This window comes from Ambystoma mexicanum, chromosome 7p (assembly GCF_040938575.1).
Source record: "Ambystoma mexicanum isolate Mex_15411 chromosome 7p, UKY_AmexF1_1, whole genome shotgun sequence".
Lineage (NCBI taxonomy): Eukaryota > Metazoa > Chordata > Amphibia > Caudata > Ambystomatidae > Ambystoma > Ambystoma mexicanum.
The window spans coordinates 837,462,416-837,483,856 of NC_090939.1; the positions used below are offsets into that span (position 1 = coordinate 837,462,416).

Consider the following 21,441-nt stretch of genomic DNA (forward strand, 5'->3'; position numbering starts at 1 on the left):
GCCGAGTTTGACTTCATAATTACCTATCGACCTGGTACAAAGAACGGTAAAGCTGATACCCTTTCTCGGATGGGAGTGGAAGAACACTTGATCAACCCTAAACCTGTACCAATCATTCCCGAACAAAGAATTCTGGGTGTAATCGCCACAGAATCCATAGAGGAAGTTAAGGATAAGGCCAGGCAACTTGTAACTCCAGCAGACATACAGAATTGGCATCTGCAGGGAAAGGACTTTGCAGTAAAGGACAACTTATTGTATTTCCAAGAACGATTATACCTACCCAGCACAGATTTACAGAAAAAAGTAATCTCTTGTTATCACGATTCTTTAATGGAAGAACATCCCGGTATGGCCAAGACCTCAGAAAAGATCAAGCGCTACTTCTGGTGGCCGTCTTGGAAAAAAGATATCAGAGACTTTATAATGTCCTGTGGAGTATGCGCCCAAAACAAGAGTCAAAAGGAAAGACCAGCAGGCCTCTTACGCCCTATTGACATCCCACCTCGCCCTTGGCATACGCTTTCTATGGACTTCATCACCGATCTACCTCCATGCTCCGGATACAATACGATTCTAGTAATCGTGGACTTATTCTCCAAGATGGCGCATTTCATTCCGCTCAAAGGCTTGCCAACAGCAGCAACTCTGGCCCGAGAATTTCTCGAAAACATCGTCCGACTGCACGGTTTTCCTTCGGTTCTAATTTCGGATCGAGGTAGTCAATTTATTTCTCATTTTTGGCGAAGTTGCTGTCGGTCGGCTCAAATTGATGTGAGACTATCGACCAGTCACCACCCTCAGACCGACGGACAAACCGAGAGGACCAATCAAACTCTGGAACAGTATTTACGCTGCATGCTGCAACAAACTGAAAAAACTTGGAAAGACATCCTTTGGATAGCCGAATATGCCTACAATAACATTCGGGAACTGGGAAAACCCCGTTTTTTCTTTTGTACGGCAGTCACCCTCGAACCTCGGAGTTGGATCCCCTCCAAGATCTTGAAACACCAGCAGTAGACTACCTGCATTCTACAATCACCCAAGCCTTTAAGGAAGCTGTTACTCACCTTCAAAGGGCTAAAGAACAATACAAGAAAGGAGCAGATCAACATCGGAAGGAAGCCCCTCAATATCAAGTAGGGGATCAAGTCTGGTTATCCACCAAATATCTACCTCTAAACCCAAGATACCTTGGTCCCTATTCCATCACTACCATAGTAAACCCAGTAGCGGTCAAGTTGGACTTGCCCCCGCACATGAAGATACATCCGGTCTTCCACGTCTCTCTATTAAAACCCGTGCAACCTCAAACCCGACTAACTAAATCTCCAAAACCTATCCTAGTTGATGGAGAACTCGAGTTTGAAGTCAAAAGCATTCTGGACTCCAAGATCTCCAAATCTAAACTATTTTACCTAATTGACTGGAAAGGCTACGGCCCCCAAGAGAGATCCTGGGAACCTGCTGAATATGTCCACGCTCCTCGCCTAATCAAAAGATTTCACCGAACATTTCCTGACAAGCCAAAACCCCCGGAGAAGCCCGGTTTGGGAGGGGCCTTGAGGGGGGGTACTGTCATGATCTCTGCTTCCAAAAGGTCAGGGTTTTCCCAACTCCCTTGGAAGCAGATCCATAACCCAGGTTCCGAGTGCCAACCAGTCCCAATTGGGACCTTTTGGACCCAGTCCTGGCGCCAGTGGCACCAGGCTCATAAATATGCCCAGTCCCAGCGCTGGAAGCGCCGGGCTCATAATGCTTGGGTGGACTTACCATCAGCAGACCATGCTGCTTACTTGCCTGCCAGTTGAGCCTCTGATCCTCTTCTGTTTGGAACTACTTTTCCTGTTGGGTGGGGCAGGAGCCACTCCCTAGATTCAGAACACTGGAACTCTTCTGGAAAGCAGGAACTCTTTTCTTACCTAGGCGTGGCTGTGGAAGGAGACACCTAAGCACTACAGGAGGCTATTTAAACCACACCCGATGGATGAATCTTGCTTTGCGTTATTCTGCATCCTCTGCAGCAGAACGCTCATCGTGTCTTCTGCATCTGATCCTGGGCCTAAGGAAAAAGGCTTACCATCCTGAATCCAGTCTTCAGCAACACCTATAAAGACAAGAAAGAACAGGTTAGCATTACGGTCTTCAGTGACAGCTCTTCACTTACCTGGTCCATCGGCTGTCACCAACGCCTCGCGCTGCATTCCCGCATCTGAAAGACAAAGGCTTACCTACTCTTCGTGCGCTCCGGAGTTCTTCACACTGCATTCCGGCATCTGAAAGACAAAACAAGGTGCGTTTAAAGACATTGGGGAACTTTAATACTCACGTGCCATTACTCCTTTCCACATCTAACCCAGTGGGTATTCCGGCACCCTGCAGCCGCTCCGAACTTGTACCTGCAAAATAAAAAGACAGTTAGAGCGCATCGTGAAGCAGGCAACAAGCGCTTACTTACGTGCTTCCAGGTGCTTCTATTCATCACACGGGCTCCATCTTCAACTCACTTCAGCCCGTCATCCGCCATCGCCGGAACCCTGCAAAACAAGAAACATCATTACTAAAGACTTTAAAGACATTAGAATTACTCGAAACTTACCGTTCGTGCAGTAAACGACAGACAGCAGTCCTCTGAAGTCAAGAGGCCTGCTCCCCTTATCCAGTGAAGAAACTGGTTACAGCACCCTGCCCCGAGGCAGATGGAGAGCACGGCGTTCAGTTACCTAAGGTGAGAGCGTTAACCTTTGGGGTTCTACAGGAGAAGAGAAAGGGAAGAAGAGAGAGACATTCAATAACCCAGTTCCTTAATCCCATATTTTCTATCTGCAGACATCTTACCCTTCAAGTCAGACATACAGTGCACAGAGGTCCAGCCCAAAGAGCCAGCCGTGTGTTACACATCACCTTTGCAGATACGGTATACGCCCAGTCAAGACCGGCGCCTCTACGGGAATCAGGTGAGCGTTACAGTCGGTGGAGGAACAAGAAAGCCTCCAGCCTTAATGCAGATCGCAATACAGAGAAAGAATCATCTTCAGAAGATGAAGGAAGACCCACAGTCATCATGGTGAACAGCACAAGAGCAAGGAGAGAGAAACCTCACTGCATGATCAAGATTGATGGCATGGAAACAAGGGTCATGGCAGATTCAGGTTCGGATCTAACGATCATTCCCCTTCGCACGTATAAGGACATGGTGGGAAAAGAAAAGGTGCAAGTGCTTATGACGAGGCACAAACCCACGGTTTTTGGAGGGGCGTCAGTCGAACTGTTAGGATACATCAAAGCCAAAGTAGAATTCAAAGGAAGGGAAACCACAACCAGGGTCTACTTCAGTCACGAAGGCCCAGCAGTGCTAGGGTGGGACGACCAAGACAAGCTAAAAATCAGACTGGATCCCAGCACCGAAGATCAGGTCCTGTCGGTCAGGGTGACGAGCGGACCTGTCGTCAAAAGCGACTACCCAACACTTTTCTCGGAGGAGCCGGGGCACATTAAGGGTTTTCTGCACAAAATAGTGCTCAAAAGGAATGCGGTCCCTGTAAAGCACCGAGTGAGGCCAGTACCAGCCACGGCAAGGGACATCCTCAGAAGTCAGTTGGAAAAGATGAAGATGGAGGGTGTCATCGAAGAAATCGAAGCATCTGAATGGCTGAGCCCTGTCGTCCTTATAAAGAAACCCCAATCACAGGAACTGAGAGTATGCATAGATCTACGCAGTTTAAACTTGGAAGTCATCACAGATAACTACCCTCTTCCAAGCATAAATGAACTCATTCTGTTAATGAAAGAAGCCAGAATATTTTCAAAACTGGACATGAGGAATGCATACCACCAAATACAGCTACATGAAGAGTCGAAACCCCTCACGGCATTCATCACTCCATTTGGCACCTACCAATTCACCAAGATGCCATTCGGGTTGTCATCAGCAGCATCGGCTTTCCAACGCATGATGGATGTCTTGCTAAGGAAAGTTAAAAACGTGGTGTACTTCCAGGATGACATCCTCGTGTATGCGGAGGATGAGCAGACGCACGACGCCACGTTAAGAATTGTCCTAAACAAGCTACAAGAAGCAGGGGTGCGGTTACGGTATGAAAAATGCTTGTTCAGAGTGAAAGAAGTTGAATACTTAGGGTACAAGATTTCAGAAAAAGGTATCAGTCCCAAACAGAATCTCATGCAAGCAATCATTAAAGCACCGGAACCAAACAGCAAAGAGGAAGTAAGGTCATTTCTGGGGCTGGTTGAATACTATGCGAAGTTCATACCGAAGTTTTCCGAGACCACGGCACCCCTTCGTGACGTACACAAAAAGGGCTCAGAATTTGTATGGCAAGAACCCCAAAGGACGGCGATGGTGAATATAAAACAGCACATCATAGATGCCCCGTGCCTTCAACCGTTTAATCCGGCGTGGGTAACAGTCGTAACCACCGACGCCAGTGCTTATGGACTGGGAGCAGTGCTAACACAAAAGAAAGGTGACACTGAACATGTGGTGGCCTTTGCATCGAAGGCATTATCGGAAGCGGAACAGAACTATTCCACCATTGAAAAAGAAATGTTGGCCTGCGCATGGGCGGTGGAACACTTCAGGACGTATGTATGGGGCACCAAATTCAAGTTAGTAACTGATCATAAGCCCCTCATCCATATGCTCAGCCCGGGTGGCACAAAAGTATCCACACCCAGATTGGCACGCATTGCAGCCAAGCTGCAAGAGTACACGTTTGAGATCCAGCATATCTCAGGTTGGAAAAATTCACAAGCTGACTGCATGTCGAGACTGCCGGAGGGTAAGGATAAAGCCACCACGTTCCTTCATGGAGAATGCATAGTTGCATCCATCATGGACTTGAGAGCGCCAGATTACCTGGAACTCAGTGAGAGACACTGGGAAGAGGAAGATGGGAAAGACCCCACCATGGCCATGATTCGCAAATGGACCAAGGAAGGGTGGCCAACTGAAAAGGCGTTGCCCGAGGGCATGAGACCCTACTGGAAGGTGTCGGACGAACTGTCTGAAACGGAGGGGATAATTATGAAATCAGATCAGATTATTCCTCCCACAGGAATGAGAAGGATCATCCTATGTAGAGCCCACGGAGGCCACTTGGGAAACACCATGACCCGTCGCAGAGTGAGAGAGGCTTACTGGTGGCCATCCATGGACCAGGAGATTCGATCCATGATAGAACGTTGCCATGAATGTCTCAACAGCGACAAGAGACTTAAGGTTCGCCAAGCACCCCTAATACCCACGGAAATTCCAGAAGCCGTGTGGTCAAAGCTTGGCATTGACTTCATAGGGCCTTTGGAAGCAATGGCACCTGAACACCGGTATGGCATAGTACTGGTTGATTATCTATCCAAGTGGGTGGAGGCCGCGTTCGTCCCGAACATAACCACGGCAACCGTTATAGAAGTACTCACAGAAATTTTTCAGAGGGAAGGCCTCCCCAAGGAAGTGGTTACAGACAACGGGGTGCAACTAGTCTCAAAAGACATGGAGGAATTCTTAAAAAGAAATCACATAAAACAAAGGAAAGCGGCCCTATATCACCCCCAAGCCAATGGGCTTGTAGAGAGGGCCAACAGGTTCATAAAAGGCGCCATCCAATTAGCAACGGCTTCGGGCATGGACCCGCTCAAAACCACCAAGGAGGCCATAGCGGCCCACAGACTCACTCCAAATGGGATCACCCAAATATCCCCGTTCAAAATGTTGAGAGGGAGGAGTGCGGCATCCACGCTGATTCCACCATGGTTGTCGAAAATACGAGAAGATGAAGTGGTGGACATGGCAGAAGTAGTCTGGAGAATCGAAAGCAACAAGTCACGCATGAAATTATGGAGTGATAGGAGAAGAAGAACCAAGCAAGCGTCCGACATAGGAAAAGGAGACTTGGTAAAAATCCAGTTGCCGAAGAAAGATCAGGTCACAGGGTCTCGGTTTAGCCGACCCATCAAAGTGATTCACAAAGGAACAAATCATGTTCGTACGGAAGACGGGCGAGCGTGGAATCTTGAAAGAGTGGCACTATACCAGAAGACTCGGGGAAGAGCGAAGACCCCAGAGAGATCACGAACGGAAACCGAAAGAGACTACGGAGCAGGTGAAGAACGAGAACCAGAAGGAGACGACAGAGAGAGGGTGGAAACTGAGGTCGAACCGGAAGCACTGGGTACAGATCCCGATCAGGAGCAACAGGAGAATTGCACCAGAACTGATGATCGGCCCAGAAGAGAACACAGAAGACTGGTGAGATATAATGACTATGTTTTACAGTGATTCCGCTGTGCATTGAAAAAGGGAGATGTGTAGAGATATCGCGAGAGCGCGCGCTCTCGCGAGATCTCATTGCGGACCAAAGCTCCGTCCCCGCGCGCTTCGCGCGCACTACGGGACGAGCGGAGGACGCGATAAGGCGCGTCCTGCTGAGCCCTCCTCATACGGGGCCCGCTCCTTTTGAATCTTGGACACCGACATAAGGCAGCTGCCTCCCAGCCACATTAGGCCCGTTGGCCTCTGTTATTGAGGCACACATGTTGTGTGCATCCTGCATGAAACCAATGATAGAATAAATACAACGTTTACAAGCTCGGAGACTCCTGTCTTCATTACAAGCATTTTACTACAGTCGGTCCCTCATTTAAATATTTTGACCCAAAATATTATAGAACTACGTTTAACTATTATTTGATAAGATTTGCCTCAGAAAATTAAATAGAATAACAAATACACATATTTAAGATTTAATGCAATAAAGAATAACATATTTCTTTTTTTCTTTTAGAAACAGCAGCAGTCATGCAGCATTATCCACAGCCTTCGAGAGAGCCAGCAGCAGGAGTTGAGCCGATTCTTGAACCCACCGAGCATCGAGACAACGCAGCCAAGTGATGACGTGGGCAGCAACAACCAGGACAACAGTATGCAGCCAGAGGTAGTGTGCTGCGCTTCCGCTGGGCGCCGCGCATGCGCATGCGCACTTTTCAGACTGAGTTACTGTAGATCTGCAAAGTACTGCACTACATTTGTTTTCGAAAATTAAACAAAACAGATGTGATGTTTCTATTCATTTTTAAAAGGAATTTCTACTGTGACCGGTGTACTTTGCCCATAATATTTGAATGCGTGTAAAAAAACATATACATGTGAAAAACAGAAACGCAACCTTAGATTTTAGATTCATAGCGTGTGGTTTTCTACATTGGTCGAAGTGTATGAAAAGAAGTAGTGGAACTATTCCAGCATTCCAAAACGTTTTTTTTAAAAAAAATAAAGGTATAGGAACAGTAAAATGTAACACAAAAAAGTAGAGGAACACTGTTCCCAACCTCTCCCGCCCACTTTGACCATTGGTTTTCTGTGGCAAAACATTTTTGCAGACACTTCTAACGCTTGGCGGTTTGCTGCCCTACGTTTCCTTGTTGAGTTATTTCCGACATCGCAGCGATTAATCACTGCTGGTTTTTATGTATTAACTTCGTACCTCTGCACTAATGTAATTCTTATATTTATACTGTTCAATGCGGTGACATTTTAAATATGATTGCAACATTGTGTGTTTAATTGTTTGTATTTGTTGCTGTTTCGTTTTGTTTGATATGGTCTGTTAAAAGTTCTAATATTGAACTAAACATAACATAAAAACTAATTAAAAAACTGGAAATGCAACCTTATGAAACTCACACTTGAAAGCTAGGTACCAAAATTGAGCAATCAATGAATAGAGTGGTTCTAAAGTGACACAGGTCACAAAGATTCAAGTGATCCCAAACTATAAAAGATCATCGAGGCAGAAAGAGGAGAGGATTCCAAGGAGAGTGTGATTGGGAGGGAGGAGGAAGAGAGGATGGACATAGCAGAAGAGAAGGAGAATTAAAAGAAAACATTCTAAGACCACAAATACAAACAAAGGTAATATTAGGCCTCTAGGGTTTTCAAATGAAGTCGTACAAAGTGGGTGAAAAAGGGAACACAGTAGATCGCAAGAGCACAAAAATAGGAAACTGATAAAGAAAATCAGTGAAAGGAAAAGGCACCTCAGGACGGGAGCATAACCATGGCAGAAAATCAGCGGTTTCGGTCAAAAAGAGTAGAATTAAATGATATAACTATGATCTAAAAGTAATAGCTGTTCATGAAGAAAGAACAGAGAAAGAAGTTCTCCTTACAAAATATGTGTTTAGAGGATAATACAAGAACAAGCCAAATAGGTCTGATGAAACGCTTTAATTGGTGACCATGAAACTGGATGGACTGGATGATGGATGTAGGAAATTGTTTGATGTTGTTCCGTTTAAAAAAAATAAGGTGTGTTCCTGTACTTATGGCATTTCTCTTAAAGATCAGAAAGGTGCTTGATAGTAGGTGAAGGGTAAAGGAAGTTTACTCGGATGAAGGGAACATGTTTTGAGGCGTGCTGCATAGTTCAATATTGACAGAAGCTCTGCATAGGGTTTTTATTTGCAGGATTGGAGACGACATGCCAGAGAAAGTATGTTTCTTTACAAATAGTACAGGGATTTAACAGTTCTCACCCCAGGCAGAGTAGAGCTTGAAGACCATTTTTGAAGATTGTGATGGTTACACTATCAAAAAAATCAGGAAAACGATACAATAATTTACATCAAATTATGTTTGAGAATGATTAGTTAGAAAATTTTAAGTTACTAAGAAAAACATAAAAACGCTGTTTTCAGGTTACTTGCATTTATTTTCCCATAGAGAAAAAGTGCAGTTTTTGAACAGCCGTAGCGTGAAAACCGCTTGCATTTTTGGATCAAATAAGAAACCATTTCGTCACAAAGGATTAACTTAACTTTCTTTACTGTTTGGGGGTAAATCCATCCAGTAGTTTTTAAAATATTCGACAGAGAACAGGTGTCTGTCTGCTCCTTAAACCTTTATATTGGTCTTGCAGGAGGAGTCTGGAGTTATTCCGTCTGGTAATTGGTAAAATATTTGATGGAGAAGAGGGTGCCCCCTTCTCCCAAAATTATAGCTATATATGTGTCCTACAATGCATCAGCGAAACTTTTCAGAAAAGAAAAAGCCGCCATTTTATTTCTCGTTGCAAGAGATAATTGCGGTTATGATGGGTATAACTTGGGTTATCCGAAAACAAAAAGTGAAGAAAATGCCATTTGGAGAAAGAAAAAGGATGAAATGGCATCATGCTAGAGGTGGGGACAGGGAAAGAGGACACCATGTGAAATTGAAGAGTTGGGGGTTGGGGGACTGGGGACAAATTTCAGAGCTTAAAAGTTTTCGCTTTACCGGGGTTATCCAGCTGGATAACCGTGGTTATGATAGAAAACTAGATCGGGAATGAAAGTGCGTCAGAGGAAAGGAAAAGTATTGGGGGGAATGGGATAGGGCAGGGAGTGAAAAATAACTCAATGGGAGTGGGGGAGCATGGCACAAGGAGGGGGCATTTGGTGAGTGCCTGGGAGGGAAGGGCATAGTTTCGGTTTTGGCACGCTTTTGACAGTTACCCACAGTTATTTGTGTGTGTTTATGGATAACTGCGGTTATCTGTAGTACATTTAAAAAAGTGAAAAAATTTGATTAAGACCAAAAAAGTGTCATTTTACAGCTACAGTGAGGTGGGAGGTAATGTGTGTGGCCGAAGGCTATAGCTATTGGGCTGTTTTAAGGAACCGAATGGTACAATATGGAAAATGGTCACAGCTGAAGGCCATGGCTTGTGGGACTCTACGAAACCTAGTGGGCAACATGTCAAGGGGCCATGGTGAAAGGCCATGGCTAGTGTGTCCAAAAGAAACCTAGTGGTGTGGCCAGAGCTGAAGGTCGGGTCCAATAGTCATGGCCAAAGGTCATGGCTTGTGGGCCCATTTAGAAAACCTACTGGAGCAATATGTAGAGTGGCCACAGCTGAAGGCCTTGGTCATGGGCGAAGGCCATGGCTAGTAAGCGAGAAAGAAGGGTAGTGTTTTAAAAGATAGGCCCTGGCTCGTGGGCCTGTAAGGCATGTAAAGTTGGCCCTGGCCACCTATTGGATCCGAAAGAAAGATAATGGGGGAACATGTACAGTGGACACTGCAGCTAGTGGGCAACATGTCAAGGGGCTACAGCCAAAGGCCCTGCCTAATCGGAGCAAAAGACGTGTATATTGGCCAAGGACAAATCCTGTGGCCACCTAGTCAGTCCAAAAGAAAGATATTGGGGGAACATGTACAGTAGACACGGCCAAAGGACATGGTTGGGGCCCATTTAGGAAACCTATTGGAGCAATATGTAGAGTGGCCACGCCCAAAGGCCGTGGACACTGGGCATGTCCGAAAGTCATGTCTGATGGGACTGGAAGAAAGCTTTTGGGGCAACATGTAAAGGGGCCATGGCTAGTGAGCGGAAAAGAAAGATAGTGTTTCAAAAAATATCGAAGGCCCTGGCTAGTCCGCATGAAAGACATGCATATTGGCCAAAGCAAAAACACTTGGCCAACTAGTGGGTCCAAAAGAAAGATATTGGGGGAGCATATTGTACACTAGCACCCTGAAGAGTCTCTTGTGCTAGATGGGTTTACCAAGAAACATCTCAGACCAAATAACCAGACAGACTCAAAGAATATGGCAAAGTACTACTTTATTCTCAATTTAATAAAGTAGGGTCAACTGGCAGACATCGGACTGATGCATGCACACTCACACACAAACGTGATTACACAGGCGTTTTATACACCAATATGCATCATCTATGACATCATGCTGCATGGCAAACTGTAAATCCTATCGACGGGTGGGATTGGTTAGAGTAACATTACTATTTATAGAATACATATAGGTTAGTACTTCATTGGCTGTCTCTTATATGTGAGGCACGCCTCAAACTTCCTCTAAATATGGATACTACTTATTATAGTGGAGAAAAATGGCAGCGGATTGGTCTATGCAAGAATATATAGCAGGTCGCCCCATAGGCCCACAGATTGGTTGGCATTCCCACCCAACTTTGGACTTTCGGCTCGGCTAGTAGCACATAAGCAAAACGAAACCGACAGGCTTGAGTCACATCTGATTACTCCCCACTTTCCCAATTAGCCAGAATGTCCTCTTTGTAGTTGACCTTGTAGCTTGCTCTCTGTTCTGGAATATTCAAAGGAGTTTAAGCACATCACTATCTTCATCCAAAGCTTAACCCCTTTACTGCCATGGGTTTTCCCTCCCAGTGCCAAGGCCTTTTTAGTGATTTCCGTATTTCCCCAAGCAAATCCTTCCAACATTTTCCCCTTTATTAACCCCTTAAGTGCCACCGACGAGCCGGCTCGTCGGTGGCAACCTGGAGGGGTTTCCACTGACGAGCCGGCTAGTCGCTGGCACTTAAGGGGTTAATGAATAGCCCTTGTTTTTGACTTCTGGATCACATGTGAAGAGACCACAAATTTGTCCATCTCAACCTTCTATTTACTGCTATTAGATTTTTATTATGCTGGGTGTCATTGCTCCTCTTGGCCTCTAGAGACTTGATCACTCCATCTTTTAGGAGCCTTGTTCATTGTTAATTGTCCAATACTTTGGCTCTTGCAAATGTTTTCTTCTTCTTTAATCTAAGAGAAATATGCCTCACATCCATGATCATCTGTTTGCCACCCTTTGTGCTTTGCAGCTATTCCTTGAAATAGCATCCTTGATCCCAGGCCAACATAGACTACGCTTTGTTTGCACACAAAGCTTTTTTCCAGTTTCCCCTGACTTTGCAGCCCTGGTCTGTTTCTGAGGTAGCTGAACTGAATCTTTGCACAAGCCGGCGTCCATTTTCCTATCATGGCCGTCCTTGCCATGCTATGTTTTCCTCTATAGCACGCTTCTATGTGTCTCATCTACCTTGCATTGCTGTTTATTTACACTTATTGGTCAACAAGTTATTTCATTCTTCTTTGTATATATGATTACTTTATCGTTTTGTATATATTTCTCTTATCACTTCAGTTACATTGTTACTTCGATCCACTGAATTTCAAGGGTTTTGTTGTGTTATGTTTAATCAATTTAACTACACTTTAACTTAGTGTTTTCCTTGAACTTGAACTTCAAGGGTTTTGTTATACCATAGTTTTATTTGGCCTTTTGATGTGACAGCCTTGTGGTTGGAGCATTGAGGCATGTATTCAATACACCAAGAAAGTTATCGTGATTTTAAAAAGACTTGAAAAGAACATATATATATATAAAGCCCTTGAAATTCTGTGGATAGGGGAAGTGATGACCAGCTTAACTTGCGCAATTCCTGCCAGCCCATGAGCACATATATGTTATAAGAGAAGAGATTCCCAATGGCATACAAAATGGGATTATGGGGGACATTGCATAATGGGGACATCAATGGGATTACGCCGAGGTAAGCTGGTCATGACTTCCCACATCCACTGTATGTGAAGGGTTTTGTTGCATTACATTTGTTCAGCTTAACTACACTCTAAATAAAGATTTTTCAGTGAATTTCAAGTGTTTTGTTATACCATAGTTTTTTTATACACCACTAGCATGGACTTCGGCCGTGTCCACTGTACCTGTTCCCCCAATATCTTTTTTTTTTACCCACTAGATTGCCACGAGATTTCACCTTGGCCAATATACATGTCTTTTGGGCTGACTAGACATGGCCTTTGGTATCTTTTGCAACACTACCTTTCTTTCCTACTCACTAGCCATGGCCTTCACCCATGACCATTAGCCCTGGCCTTGGGCTGTGGCCCTTTACATGTTGCCCCAAAAGCTTTCTTCCGGTCCCAGTCCCCATGGCCTTCGGACGTGTCCACTGTACTTGTTCCCCCAATATCTTTCTTTTGAACTGACTAGGTTGCCACCTGATTTGACCTTTGCAAATATACATGTCTTTCAGGCTGACTAGCCAGAGCCTTTGACCCTGGCCATTGAGCAAAGCCTTTGGCCTTACCCACTGTATCTTTTGAAACACAACCTTTCTTTCCTGCTTACTATCCATGGCCTTCGCCCATGACCATTGTCCCGGCCTTTGGCTGTGGACCCTTTACATATGGCCTGATTGCTTTCTTCCGGTCCTGCTAGGCATAGCCTTCAGACATGCCCAGTTCCCACAGCCTTCAGCGTGGCCACTATACATATTGCTCCAATAGGTTTCCTAAATGGGCACAAGGCCAAGGCTAGTGACCTGGCCTTCTGCAGTGGCCATACCGCTAGGTTACTTTGGGGCACACTAACCATGGTTTGTGGCCATGGCCTTTTGCTGTGCCCCCTTGAGATGTCACCCACTAGGTACCATATTAACTGTACATGTTCCCCAATATCTTTCTTCCTGACCCACTAGGTGGCCACAGCCTACTATGCATGTTTTTCGGGCCCACTAGCCAGGGCCTATCTTTTAAACACTACCCTTCATTCCCGCTCACTAGCCATGGACTTTGCACATGGCCATTGGTTCTGTTCTTCACCCGTGGCCCCTTTACATTTTGCCCCAATAGCTTTCTTCCAGTCCAACTAGCCATGGCCTTTGGCCATGCCCTGTGCCCACGGCCTTCAGCTGTGGCCACTCTGCATATTGGTCTAATAGGTTTCCTGAATTGGGCAACTAGCCATGGCCTTTGGCCATGGCTACTGGGCCCGGTCTTCGGCCGTGGCCACACCACTAGGTTTCTTTTGGGCACACTAGCCATGGCCTTTCGCTGTGAACCCTTGACATGTTGCCCTTCCAGTTTCATTCCAGCCACTAGCAACGGCCTTTGGCCGTGTCCACTTTCCATGTTGCACCATTTGTTTCTTTAAAGTAACCCAGTAGCCATAGCCTTCGGCAACAACCATTACCACCCACCTCACTGTAGCTTTGAAATTCCCCTTTTTTGTCTTAATCTTATTTTGTTACTCTTTTAAAAAAATCTTTTTCCACATAACCGTGGTTATCAATGTACTACAGATAACCGCAGTTATCTGCAAACGCACACAGATAACCGTGGGTAACCGTCAAAAGCGTGCAAAATACCAAATTCTTCCCAGCCCTCCCAGGCACTGACCAAATGCCCCTCCTCTCGTGCCATGATCCCCCAGCTCCCTTAGGTTATTTTTTCTCCCTAGCCCTCTCCCCTTCCCCCAAACATTTGTCCTTTCGTCTGATGCACATTAATTCCCAATCTAGTTTTTTATCATAACCACGGTTATCCCACCATATAACCCTGCTTATTCAAAAACATTTGAGCTCTGAACTTGGTTGCAAGCCCCCCCTCCCAACTCCCCAATTTCACATGGTGTCCTCTTTCCCTCTGCCCATTTCTAGCCCGATGACATTTCATGCTTCTTCTTCCTCCAAATTGAATTTTTTTCCAATTTTAGTTTTCGGCTAACACTAGTTATACCCGTCATAATCGCAGTTATCCCTTGCATCGAGGAAACAAATTGCTGCTTTTTCTTTTCTGTGAAGTCTTGCTCATACAGGGACACATATATAGCTATGATTTTGGGAGAAGGGGGCACCCCCTTCTCTGTCAAATATTTTAACACTACTGGACGGAATAACCCCAGACTCCTCCCGCAAATTTTTATAAGCCTCTCTCAGCCTCTCTGCTGCAAAGCATCAAGACCAATATAAAGGTTTTAAGGAAGCAGGGGGAATCCCAGTTTCCGTCGAATATTTTAAAAACTACTGGGTGGCTTTACCCCAAACCAGTCAGGAAATTTTTGTCAGCACTTTGTGACCAAATTGTTTCTTATTTGGTCCAAATCTGCTAAGCTGTTTTCATGCGACGGCTGTTCAAAAACTGCACTTTTTCTCTGTAGGAAAATGAATGGGAGTTGGCAGAAACTGTGTTTTTATCTTTTCTGAATTACGTTTTACATTTTTTTGATGAATTGTTCCCAGAATGTCCAGTTTGGGGTGGGGAGGGCCTCGACAAACCCTTGGTTGAGAAAATGTCTTCCAAATCAATCCAGCATGTCAAAAGTTATTTACCACTTTCAGTCTCTCTGCTGAAAAGCACAAATAACACTATAAAAGTTTTAAGGCGCAGGGGGCACCCTGTTCTCTGTTGAATATTTTTAAAAAGGACTGGATGAATTTACCCCAAACCAGTCATGGAATTTAAGTCAATGCTTTGTGCCTAAATTGTTTGGTCCAAATCTGCCAAGCAGTTTTGACGCTACGGCTGTTCAAAAACTGTACTTTTTCCCTATGGAAAAATAAATGAAAGTAGCCTGAAAACAGTGTGTATAGGTTTTCTTAATAACTTATTATTATTTTTTTTTTTGCTTTTATCAATTTTATGATTTTGCAAAATGGTTTTCTATCTTCCTCTTCGTTTTCTGTTTTCTTCTGCTTTCTTGCACTTAGGTTTGTCTGTTTCGAGACCATTGCTTTAGGCGGCCAAGTTTGCTGCGAGGAGTTCCGTCTCTTTTTTGGCACATTCGTCCAAGGCGGCTTTTAGGATTTTTGCCATTGCTAGGGACCATGAAGTCCTTGAGCCACTCATTAAACGGGACCACCACACTTCTTTGTCGTACTGAGAGAAAGGTTCAAGTAGAGGGCCGAGGAATGCTCTTCTCCTTTTGATGGTTTTCGGGCAGTTTAAGAGGAGATGTTTCACTGACTCCTTTTCTGATAGGATTTTGCACAGACGACAATGGTTTGTAGCAGAGAGGCCCCTAATGGTCCTGACTTCATTAGTTGGCAATAAGTTCAACCTTGCCCTTAGGAGAGTAGAGCAGAGAGCTCTATCGGGAAATCTTTTGATGATTTCAGTCATAGTGTTCAATTTTTTCGGTTGAGATGATAGGTGTTTTAGGAGTTTATTTTTTTCCGCAATTGTTTGAGTTTCAATCCAGTCTTCTTGGTCCATTTTCCTTTTTACTTTGGTTGGATTTTGGATCAATGTCTCTTCTGTGCATGCAATGTTAGCCAGACTTGTTCTTTGTTTGACGGCCAAAGTATTCAGCATCTTGCAGCTATCGTTGTTCATTTCCGTATTTATCAGATTATATAGCGGTGGAGATTCAGGCATGAGCACTTTCCTGAAGAGGGACATTTCTCCTGCCTCTTTTACTGCTTTCAGGGAGCGTAGGCCCAGTTGTCGTCTGATGGCTGCAATCAATGTCGAATTCGGAAATTGGAGGACTTTACGCCAGAAGTACCCCTCTAGTTTTTCTCAAACTGTCGGTGGGATCATGGGCAAAGCTTCTCCTCCGTAAACCAGGCATGGGACCACTTTTCCTTTATAGAATTTTAGGACCGGTAACAGAGAGAACCGACCGTATTTTCTGTCGATGACCTGAGCCTGGGTTGTGAGCTTTCGTGTTTTTTCCCAGAGATGTTTTTGCATTGCAGCTTCTGTTTTGGAGCTGTCTATCATCACGCCGATGTATTTGAAGTTTTTGATGACCTCCAGGGCTGCTTTTTCAATGTGCCAACTCGATTTTTTTTACTTCTTTCCAGGTGGTTTTTCCATTATCAAGATTTTAGTTTTCTGCTTGTTTATCTCCAGATTGTTTGCGGATATGTAAGAGGCCAAATTGTCCAGTTGTCCAGTTGTCTTTGGAGGCCAATTTCTGTCTGGTCAAGGAGGATAATGTCATCAGCATAAAGAAGTCGAGCTAGGGGTGTTTGGCCAATTTTTGGCAGAAAAGATCTTGTTTGATTTGCACTTTCTTTGTAGTCGCCTAGGAAAGAGATGACCAGGGCAGGGGCCAGTGGACATCCCTGCTTGACTCCACGGAATGTTGGTATTACTTCAGAGAGTAAGCCTTGGTGGGTCAGTTTAACTCTCCTGTGTGGAGGGCTTTGATGGGTTCTAGTATTGCGGTCGGGCAATTCCAGGAGGACAATTTGGACCATGGCATCTCTCTATCGACTTGGTTGAATGCCTGGGTGAGGTCTATGAAAGCTAGGAAAACCTTTCCTGATCCTTCCATGAGTTTGTTCTTTAAGATACTAAGGATCATGATGTTCACTGTAGTTCCACAGTTCTTCATGAAGCCCGCTTGGAAAGGGTCGTTGCATTCAGCAGATTTTACCCAAGTTTGAAAGCTCCTTTGTAGAAATGAACCATAGATCTTTCCGATGGTGTCTAGCAAAGCAATTGGGCGGTAGTTTGCTGGAACCGACCTGTCTCCTTTCTTGTATATGGGGGCGACCACGGAAGTGGACCATGAACCTGGATTTGTTCTCGAAAGGGGACAGTTTTTGAAGACTTGACTGATAAAGGTGGCCCATTCCAACGGGTGGTTTTTCAAATCGGTGTTGGTAATTCCATCGGGTCCCGGTGCTCTTGACGATTTTAGCCTTTTTATGGTTGACAAGATGTCATCAATATCAGAGAAGTCCTCCCAGGCGGTATGTTCTGATGGCTCGTCTATAGTAAGTGAATTCACATTTGGGAGCTTGAAAATAGAAGAGAAGTGAGTTTTCCAGGCGTCCTAAGCGACACAGTTTGATGTTGGAGCGGTCGTGGGGTTATCGTTCTTTTTTATCAATTGCCAAAAGGCTCCCGAGTTTTTGTCTGTCAGTTTCCTTAGCATTTCTTCGGCATCTTGTTGATATAGGGCGGATCTGTGAAATCTTAACCAAGACTTGTATCTTTTTTGTTCTACCGTGTAGATTTTCACTGCGTCACTTGATTTTAAAGTTGCCGCTTGTCTCTTCAGTTTTCGCAGTTTTCGCCTTTTAATTACCTACTCCCTGTTGTACTCGTGCATTGGGTGGACAGAGAGCCTTGCTTTTTTCTGTGTTTTTGAATAGTAGGGAATTAGCAGAGGTTGGTAGTCTGCTAGATGAATTAGGGGCCCAGTTTCTCTATATTGTTGCTTTGCGTAGTTTCTAGTAAGTTATCTGATCCTTTCAGTTGTGAGTCTGAAATGATTTCCTTGGGCTGTAAGTTCCTGGGCTTCAGACAGGTACACTCTTGTGCTAAACTCCGAAGGCAAGCTGATTTTCAAGATGTTATGGTCGCTGGCAGAGGTCCGCAATACTTGGAATGAGGCAATCTGAGTTAGCATGCCCTCAGATGTGAAGATGTAGTCAATGGTTCCCTTTTGCGCACCTCTTTCCCAAGTCGGGATGGGATTTGCTGGGGGAAGGGCCTCCTCGATGTTATGAAGGTTTCTGGTGTTCATTAATGATTGCCATTTCTGCCCTCGAGACTCTGCCTGAATTTTTGTGGTGGGTGGTGTTCTGTCCGTTTTTCGGGCCCTTCGCGTTTAATTTGCCACTTATTATGATTAGCGCCTCTTCCTGAGCTGCTAGGATTCCATCGATCTCTGTTTCGATGATTTTAAGGAATTTCTCATCGCTGATAGACTACGGATTCCAATACGTAGTGATTATGGCCAGCCATTGGATCTCCTTTTTTTTTCTCAGTCTTTGATACAGAGGGGGGTGCCCATTCCACCAGCACCGCTAGATGGTTTTGAGTAGCGGCTAAACATTTCTTGATTGTCAGACCAGCTCTGGTCCGGACTGCTACCAGGAGACCGGAGGACGGGCGGCCCAGTCGACCTTTGCTGGCAGGTGAGACCATTACTGAGAAGTCATCGATTCCTGGTTTGTCAAGGAGCCATGTTTCTTGCAGCGTTATGATATCGTATTCCGCAAGGTTGACTTCGCCTGGTCTTGTTAGATGGCTAAATCCTCTAGTGTTCCAAGACATCATTGTAATAACGGAGCCATCTTGAGTCTTTGTGTATTGTGAGGCTGCTGAAGATGGTTGTTGGGTCTTTTCTCTATTTGGCAGACTCACTGATGTTGGTTGCTATTTTTTCGTCGAGGACTTAGGAGCTTTAGGCAACCACGCTAGTAGTTGTTTGATAGGAGCAAATGTTGACGAAGTAGTTGAGGATTGAAGAGGAGACCTCTCGCTCATCACTTCTTTTAGTTTGTCATTCGCTTTTTTGATTGATGTTTTAGATAGTCCATGTAGAACTGGGCTTGAGTTTCTTTCTTCTCTTACCCACCCTGAGGGGTTTTGACTTCCTTTTCTTTTTGAACATTTGACCTCTTCGCCGAGGTCCTGACAGGTGGCCGTCCGATGGCTTGCTGGTTTAGCTTGTTCGCGGGCGCTCCAATTTGTTTCCGTTGGTGGTGGATTTTGAATGGAGCGCGAATTCGACGAATGATTGGTTTCCTTGTCTGACGAACTTATCCATTCTGTGATGGTATAGCCACGTTTGAGGAGGTCGATGGAGTCTTCTCTTGAACCCCTCCTCACCGCGTGAACTTTAACGTGAAGAAAGACCTTGGCCCTGTGTCCTTTGTGGTAAGGCTCGACTAGCATTAAGTCTGCCGTTGTCAAGTGCCTAAAATCTTTGGTATGTTTCAGGATTTTTAGGATGGTGCCTCTATTCAATGTTATTGCTTCAGAGTTTTATGGAATCTGTTCTATCTTGAAAATGGTAGACGGGGGCAAATTATGCTGAGGCCTGTGGAGTCGTGAGGAGAATTTTTGCCTGTTAGGACTTCTTTGCTTTTTCGGGCTGTAGCGTCTTCTGGGACTGTCCGGGCTTCTTCTGCTTCTTAGCTTAGGGTTCTGATAGTCCTTTGATTCTGTTTCTTTTTGACGATTCTTTGGAGATGAAGGAAAGTTTTTCGTCGCTTGTGGACCTCTCGGATGTCTGAAGTTATTAGCTTGGGACTCTTCAATGTATGAGCCACTTGTTCGTCTGTGTTTTTTCGGGAGAGGCGAGGCGGGCTTGTTACTTTTTGTGGGCGTTGTTTGCTTGCCAAAGTGCCAATTTTGTGGGTCGACAGCACTCTTCGGCGATATATGGATGGTTAGGTTCATGAGGTTTTCATCACTCATAAAATCCTCTGCTGTGATTGGGGACTTTTTCATTTTCTAACAAATAATTCCCAAAGTTTCCAGTTGAGTGGGGCTCTTGATAGACTGTTTTTTGGAACATTTCTTTTAAATCCATCCAGTAAGTCAAATGTTGCTAGCCTCTCTCAACCTCTCTGTTGTAAAAAGCACCAATGCAGATATGAAGGTTTTAAGGGGAAGGGAGCACCCCTTCCTCTGTCAAATATTTTAAAAACGCCAGGATGGATTTACCCCAAACTAGTCAAGAAATTAAAGTCAACGCTTTTTGCCCAAATTGTTTCTGAATTGGTCAAAATCTATTTGCCTATCAATTTTTCACACTAAGGCTGTTCAAAAACTGCACTTTTTCCCTATGGGAAAATTAATCGGTTAAAACTGTGACTCTGTGGTGTTTTGTTTTCTTAATAACATTTTAATTGTATGACGTATTGTTTGCAGAGGGGTAGGAGGGCCTTGATAAACATTTTGTTTTGAGTCTTTCATCCAAATCCATCCAGCAAATCAAAAGTTATTAGCAATAGAATTTTGGGGAATAAATTGCTGCTTTTTCATTTCTGAAAATCTTGTCAGCCTCTCTGCTGCAAAGCACCATGGGTGATATAATTTTGGGGGACCCCCCCCCTTTTGTACCTGGTCAAATTCCATCCAGTGGCTTTGGCTGTGGGCATAGCAGAATGGGGATTTTTTCTCTGTGGGAAAATGCATGGGGACTAGGCCGAAACAGCATGTTTTACTTTCTTAATAACTTTCTTATTTTTTAATGGATCCTTCAATGGCCTTTTAAAGGCCTTCTGCCATGCACACTGTATTGTTTTGTGGTGGCACTGGCCAAGGCTGCCCGTCAGCCGTGCCCACTGTATATTTTAAATCAGTAACCGGCCAATAGCCATGGACTTTGGCCACAGCCGTGCCCACTGTACTGTTCTAAAACACTAACTGTGCACTGGCAATGGCCTTCGACTGTGCACACTGTAGTTATTAAATCACTCCGTAGCCACTAGAAATACTTGTTCCATGTGATGCACTTTTATTGCCTAATAAGATTTTCTTTTGTAGACTTGATTATTGGACTGAATAACCACGACTATGGAAAAACGTTTGTGCTGCAAACTCGGTTCCTAGCCCACCTCAAACTCCCATATTTCACATGGCGCCCTCTCCGGCCACATCTCTAGCCTGTTGCCATTTCACAATTTTTCCGCCTCCAAATGCCATTTTTCAGCTTTTCGTTTTCTTGTATAGCCACGTCTATCTCTTGCATCGGGTAAAAAAAAAAGACAGCAGGTTTTCATTTCGGAAAAGTCTCTCTGCCGCAATGCATCATGCATCACAGGGATATCACTATATTTTTGAGAGAAGGAGCAACGGTCTCAATTTTTCTGGCAAGTTTGGTGAGGTTTCGTCAACGGGGGGGCAAAGTTATAGGGTGTAAATCCATCCAGTCGTTTTTTTTAAAATGACCAAAAAGTAATTTCAAAACAATTAGAGGTATCTGGGTTCGGTCCGCGGACCCATTTCCCTGTTTGGTCCGCGACAGGCATCCGATTGGCCTAGAGGGTGCCGTGATGTCTGCAGACTTCAAGCACGCCCACTGATTGGATGGTGAAAAGCCTAAAGTGCTTCAGATTTTTGG

The 21,441-nt window shown here is 44.7% G+C and overlaps 1 protein-coding gene across 2 annotated transcripts in view; it reads left to right on the forward strand.

The window, feature by feature from the left end:
- Positions 1 to 21,441, forward strand: part of NALCN (sodium leak channel, non-selective) — a 3,431,684-nt gene that overhangs the window by 3,398,979 nt on the left and 11,264 nt on the right. For both annotated transcript variants that reach the window (XM_069637002.1, XM_069637001.1), the window contains one exon: positions 6,807 to 6,956. In XM_069637002.1, the coding sequence (XP_069493103.1) occupies positions 6,807 to 6,956 (150 nt within the window). The remainder of the gene's footprint in view (positions 1 to 6,806; positions 6,957 to 21,441) is intronic.